This window comes from Triticum urartu, chromosome 5, assembly GCF_003073215.2.
Source record: "Triticum urartu cultivar G1812 chromosome 5, Tu2.1, whole genome shotgun sequence".
NCBI classification, from domain to species: Eukaryota; Viridiplantae; Streptophyta; class Magnoliopsida; order Poales; family Poaceae; genus Triticum; species Triticum urartu.
In genome coordinates, this window is record NC_053026.1 from 71970467 (window position 1) to 71977567 (window position 7101).

The window sequence follows — 7101 nt, forward strand, 5'->3', positions numbered from 1 at the left end:
CATTCTGATGATGCAGAGGCCGGGGAGTCCTCCTTTTTTGAAAAAAATAAATATATTTTTTAAATCGATGCTACAAATTTTGCCATGCTAAAAAAACATTTGTTGTCCACCACTATTTTTGTAAGTGGTCGTCGTCATCCATTTAGAAGGCTACAACCCACGTCATTTTTTAATTTTAGGGCCTCGTCTTAAAATTCGCAGCGGGGCCTCAAATTTCTAGAGACGGCCCTGGTTTTGTCTCACCCTGTAGATAAGGTTGAGGGGAGAAAGGGCAGTGTGTGGAGGACAGGGAAGGCTGCTATACATACGATACGATGGATTGGTTGCCTCGACCCAACGCAGACGGCAGACCTGAGAACCGATGGATAAAGCGCCATTCGTAGGACGCCCGCGCGATCGGCCCAATTGCTGGCCGGCCGGCCGTTCCTAAACATTTACCAATTTACAAAGACCATCTGCGAAGGGGCTCATCGATAGAACGAAGCTACGTATGTATACACACCGCCACATAGTATTTTTCAGCCAGCATTGACCGAGCCAAGGCTCAATCAGGGGCATCTCCGTAAATTGCAATCCCTGCCAACCATGACTTTTCTGTCTACCTAGCTTCCTTTTCACCCGGGCCATCCATCAATATAAGCACATCCAGGCTCCACCGATGCAGCAACCAACACTCAGGCAAATACGTACAGACACATAGATCAAACAAAGTGAAACCCCAATGGCCTCCAGTTTGCTGATAATCATACTCCCGGGTGCCACTATAGCTCTTGGCGCTACTGCTTTTTGCTTCTACTCTTGGTGCCTATCAATCGGAAAGAAACTTGAGAAAGGCAAGGTCGAAGCTTCTATTGATCTGGAAGACCCGGTAAGCCATCAGTTAATCTCTCATGTCGATCTTGTCCGCGCCACAGATAATTTTAGTGAAGATCACATGTTGGGATCTGGGGGCTTTGGAAAAGTTTTTAAGGACCAACTGAGCAGCGGTTTGGTGGTTGCAATAAAGGTTCTCGATATGCGGTCCAAGCACAGCGTTAAGAGCTTTGAAGCGGAATGTCGTGTGTTCCGCATGGCGCGTCACCGCAACCTGATACGGGTAATTAACACATGCTATAACATGGACTTCATAGCACTGGTGTTGCAGTACATGCCCAACGGCAGCTTAGACATGCTACTTCACCACTCAGAAGATGGGGCAAGACAATTCGGGTTTCGTGAGAGGTTAGGCGCTATGCTTGACGTATCGATGGCAATGGAGTATCTGCACCATGGATACCATGAAGTGGTTTTGCATTGTGACTTGAAGCCTAGCAATGTATTGTTTGATGAGGACATGACTGCACATGTGGCGGACTTTGGCATTGCAAGGTTACTACAATGTGAGGATAGCTCAACGATCTCTTCAAACATGCCTGGTACAATTGGATACATGTCACCAGGTACTTAAGATTGGCTATATTGCTTAATATGTATATATCCATTTCTTGTTAGACTCATGAGTCATGTTGAAATCTGTGTTCATCTTTTGCTTGTGTAGAGTATGGGTCATATGGAAAAGCATCACGACTGAGTGATGTGTTTAGCTACGGAATAATGCTCCTTGAAGTTTTTACTGGAAGGAAGCCTACAGATGCTATGTTCGTCGGAGAACTAAGCCTTAGGCGATGGGTTTACCAGTCATTTCCCGCAGAGCTGACCCATGTCGTTGATGCCCGGCTACTGCAAGGCTCCTCCTCAAGTTGCAACTTGCACGGTAACTTCCTTCTGCCGGTATTGGAAGTTGGTTTGCTCTGCTCCAATGACTCGCCTTGCGATAGGATAAAGATGAGCGATGTGGTCGTTATGCTAAAAAGGATTCAAATGAAGTACGCTGCATGGGCAACCGAGACATCACAGAGTGCAATACCATGATTGATCACTCTTGCTTTGATATATTTATGCATAGCTTTTTAGAAAATGGAATATGGTATATTACCCGTGGTCTATACCAATTTGTGTATACTAGTCATCAACCCGGGCGTCCGCACGGGCTAATGACTTTGAAAATTCGAAAATACTAAGAAAACCGAAAACTTTTCGTGTTAATATTGGAAGTGTTCGAAATGTACGCGAACTTGGCAGGCAATTTTCTCCTAACCGGTAATTATACATCATGAATTAAGAGAAAAAATGCGACTATGTGACAATCAGAATGAAAATAGAATAAAATATGGACTTCCAAGAAACATTTAAAAGGAATCACATGCCCAATAGAAGAATCAGCAACACGTATACATGGTAATCAGAACTGCAACCTAATTAGTGTAGTTGTACTTTTTATGTATAGAAGGAAACATGAAATCGAGCATTGTTATTATAGACGAAGGACGACAAAAAATGTACTTGTCCCTATTCAGCTTGAAGGACGTGGATAATTGAAAACTATGGTTCTGAATCAAGTAATCGGACTATCATATAAATGTTCCGACATATGTATGTACATGCAAATGAACAAAAGAAATACATCAGTATAAATATCTATGTTTCCGCAAAAAAAAAAAGAGGTGTTTTGGCTTGAGGATGCAGTTGCACCCGGGATGCAAAAAGAAATCAAAAAATGTACTCCCTACCGTCCATATTAATTGTTGTTGATTTAGTACAATTTTAATATAAAGTTATACAAAATTAGCAACAATTAATATGAATCGGGGGAAGTATTAAAAATGCAAGATTAATAATAAAGATGAGTGTTGAGTTTTTTTTAGGCTTTGACCGTAGAAAAATTGTTCTACGGTAATTTTCTATTAACAATCATCAAAGTTATGTACAAAGATGAGTGATGGGGTTGTTATGCTAAAAAGGCAAATGAAGTACACTGCATGTACAACAGAGATATCATAGAGTGCAACACCATAACTGATCACTCTTGCAGCTTCGTCGTTGTAGTGCCGGCGGCGCCACCCTCCGCGCACCACGAGGACACCTCCTTGTAGTCCAGCTCACATCACGAACCTTCCGCAAGACCGAAGATTGCTGCATCACAGTGCCAATGATCCTTCAGCCATCTCGTTTGCAGCGCCGCAACAGTCGACAAGGTGCTGCATCGCCCTCGGCTTGCAGCGCCGGCAACAGTCGGCGAGCTGCTGCATCACCGGCTTGCAGCGTCGGCAACAATCAACGAACAAAAACATCGCCTTGGTGAGCTCCGACGTGCGGGGCGGCAAAGGGCAGGCAACGGCAACTCCTCACGGGAAGGAAGATTTGGCAGAGGGGGTCGAATTCGAGGGTGAATAGGAAGGCCGGGCTACTGGAGGGTTTTCTGGTTGAAGTAGGCGGCGGTGGTGGTGCTCATCGTGGGGTCCTCTCCTCTGCTTGCGCGCGGTGGAGAAGACGAAAGGGGGGGGGGGAGAAACGTGTGGAAGAGATGGCTCTACAAATAGATATAAGGTGGGGAGCTGTGGGCCGACCCCACAGGCGCATATGGCACGCAGTGGAGACTGCTCGACGAGAGTAAAGATCATCCTGTTGTCATTAAGAGTTTTGCAATATTTTAGGCATAGACCTTGACGCATGGTTTGATAGAGGATGTAGGCGCAAGGGGGTTCATCAACATGTTTTCGTTCAAATATTTCTTAGGGAGTGCCTAGAACTCATCTAGATGAGTTATAGTTTGGTATCATTCACCTTACCTCAGCTGTCTTGGCCCTATTTTGGTTGTTTCCCAAACTAGGTTCTCGTAATTCTCCCCATTAGCCCATTTAAGTTTTTTTAAACTAGACTATTTAAGTTTTATTATGTGTTGTCTGTTGTAAAATTATGTAGGGACTTTCACACTGATGTGGATTGTTGCTATCTACGGGTTTCGGCTTGTCTAGAAACTCGTTGCGGCCAATTTCTGCATGTTGCACAGGCTATAGCCCCGGAATGTGCCCGCCCATTGGTAGACGCAACGTTGTATCACGTCAAAAAAGCCGCTCACATGGGAGCTCTATCACTGCTGAGCGCGTGTTGCAACACAATAGAGCTGATAGAGTTGGTGATTAATAAACATCATGAAACTTTAAAGAACTATCTACCCTGACAGATCGAACAATTTCAGCACTTTATCAAACATTTCTTGAAAATTGTGTTTTTTTATTGTGAGCAATTTCTCAAACTTGCATTCATTTTTTGAATTTATGAACAAAATTTGAAAACAATGACATATTTTGAATTTATGAACAGACTTTAAAAAATGGGAACATTTTTTGAAATTCATAACATTTTTAATTTGTGAATAAAATTTAAAAAGTGACCAACATTTAAAAACAGAAACTTTTTCAATTTCTAAACAAAATGTGAAACTCACAGCATTTTGAAGTACAAATTATTTATTATCCATTTTGGATTTTTGAATAATTTATGAGAAAGAAAAACATTTGTCGAATTTTATAAATATTTTTGGAAAATCATGAACATTTTTCAAAAAAGAAAGAAAACATGAAAAAACATAAAAATTAAACGAAACGAAACAGAAAAAGAAAAAAAAGAAAAAGAAAAGGAGAGAAAACAAAAAGAAAGAAAAAAGTAACAGAGAAAAAAAACTGCATTGGGACCTTGAAAATATCACAGAGAGAACAATAGGCAAACAAAAAAGAAAAAATTCCTTATTTAACACTATTTTAAAATCTGCTTCCTTATTTGACACTGGAAAAAAATTTCTTTCCTATTTGACACAAGTTCTAAATTTTATTCCTTATATGACATTTCCGTCCATTTTGAGCCTAAATGACATCCAAAAAGACTCTTTTGCCCCTCATGTGGTATGTGTGTGGGGGGCAATAGCGCACACACGCAGCATCAGTGCGAGGGCAGGAGCACACACGCAACAACACATACACATGCACCAACACACACGCACGCGCACACACACGCAACAACACGCACGTGCACACACACACGCACACACGCAGCAACACACATGCACGCACACATACACGCAGCAACACGCTCGCAGCACACACACACGCAGGCAGCACATGCATAGGCACGCAACAGCGCACACACACGCGCGCGCACGTACACACACAGTAGCAAACACACACGCAGCAGCACACATGCACACACACATGCAGCAGCAGCACACATGTGCGCGTGCACCCACACATGCAACAGCACACACGCGCGCACACACATATCGCATGAAGGGCAAAATCGTCTTTTCAGGTGTCATTTAGGCTCAAAATGGACGGAAGTGTCGTATATGGAATAAAATTTAGGACTAGTGTCAAATAGGGAAAAAAAACTTTTCTAGTATCAAATAAGGAATAAGATTTTAAGACAGTGTCAAATAAGGAATTTTCTCAATAAAAAAAGACAAAAAAATTCCTGAAACAGTAACATTTGTGTTTTGGGATGATGATGGAGGAATGTGGATGGTGGGTCAATGTTTCAGTAAGAACTGTTGATGAACCCCGTATAACTAAAAAAGGGAAAAAAAAGATGAAAAGAAAAAAACTAAGACGAAAAACAAAAATAAGAAGAAGACGAAGAAAATCCCCATATAACTACCGACCCCTTCTCTCGTCCTTCCAACACCTTGGCAAAAATCAAAACAGTGAAAAAAAAAACTTTTAGGTGCATTTTAAAAAGAATAAGTTAGCTCATGATGCTTTGTGGTAAAAAAAAGCAACTACCCAGCCCTCCCGACCCCCCCCCCTCGCGAAAACTTGTAGTTACAACTACCCTAGAGAAAATGTGTAGTTGCGCCTCCTTTGAAAAGTTGTAATTGCGACTACCCTAGAGAAACTTGCAATCGCGACCGATCTTCAAAGAACTTGCAATTGTGACTACCGTAGAGAAACTTACACTTTCGATTGGCCTTTGAAAAACATGCACTTGCGATCCCCCCCTCCCGACGCCCCCCCCCCCTATTGGAGAACGCGGTAATTTCAAAATTTTCCTACGCACACGCAAGATCCATCTAGGTGATGCATAGCAACGAGAGGGAAGAGCGTTGTACACATACCCTCATAGACCATAAGCGGAAGCGTTATGACAACACGGTTGATGTAGTCATACGGCTTCATGATCCGACATATCCTAGCACCGAAGGTACGACACCTCCGCGATTTGCACATGTTCAGCTCGGTGACGTCCCATGAACTCTAGATCCAGCTGAGTGTCGAGGGAGAGCTTCGTCAGCATGACGACGTGATGATGGTGATGATGAAGTTACTGACGCAGGGCTTCGCCTAAGCACTACAACGATATGACCAAGGTGAAAATCTATGGAGGGGGGCACCGCACACGGTTAAGCAATCAACTTGTGTGTCTATGGGGTGCCCCCCTCCGCCGTATATAAAGGAGTGGAGGAGGGGAAGGGCCGGCCCTCTATGGCGTGCCTCAAGGGGGGAGTCCTATTCCCGATGGGAGTAGGATTCCCCCTTTCCCTTGTTGGAGTAGGAGAGAAGGAAGGGGAAGAGATGGAGAAGGAAAGAGGGGCTGGCCCCCACCCCAATTCGGATTTGGATTGGGGGGCGCGCCCCCACCTAGGCCGCCTCCTCCTCTCTCCCACTAAGGCCCATTAAGGCCCATACACTCCCCAGGGGGTTCTGGTAACCCCCCGGTACTCCGGTAAATGCCTGAACTCACCCGGAACCATTTCGATGTCCAAACATAGCCTTCCAATATATCGATCTTTATGTCTTGACCATTTCGAGACTCATCGTCATGTCCGTGATCATATCCAGGACTCCTAACTACCTTCGGTACATCAAAACACATAAACTCATAATACCGATTGTTAAGCATGCGGACCCTACGGGTTCGAGAACTATGTAGACATGACCGAGACTCATCTCCAGCCAATAACCAATAGCGGAACCTGGATGCTCATATTGGTTCCTACATATTCTACCAAGATCTTTATCGGTCAAACCGCATAACAACATACATTGTTCCCTTTCTCATCAGTATGTTACTTGCCCGAGATTCAACCGTCGGTATCTCAATACCTAGTTCAATCTCGTTACCGGCAAGTCTATTTACTCGTTCCGTAATGCAACATCCTGTAACTAACTCATTAGTCACATTACTTGCAAGGCTTATAGTGATGTGCATTACCGAGAGGGCCCAGAGATA

The 7101-nt window shown here is 43.6% G+C and overlaps 1 protein-coding gene across 2 annotated transcripts; it reads left to right on the forward strand.

Moving 5' to 3' along the window:
- Window positions 1-460: 460 nt before the first annotated feature.
- LOC125507950 (probable LRR receptor-like serine/threonine-protein kinase At3g47570) lies at window positions 461-3783 on the forward strand. Of its 2 annotated transcripts, XM_048672490.1 has the most exons (3): window positions 461-1439; window positions 1538-1753; window positions 2912-3783. In XM_048672490.1, exons 1-3 carry the CDS (start codon window positions 722-724, stop codon window positions 2923-2925), a joined length of 948 nt encoding a protein of 315 aa, XP_048528447.1. In that variant the 5' UTR covers window positions 461-721; the 3' UTR covers window positions 2926-3783. The 2 variants fall into 2 exon arrangements, with proteins under 2 accessions (XP_048528447.1, XP_048528446.1); XM_048672489.1 differs by lacking the exon at window positions 2912-3783 and having other exon boundaries at window positions 464-1439; window positions 1538-2085.
- Window positions 3784-7101: the final 3318 nt, after the last annotated feature.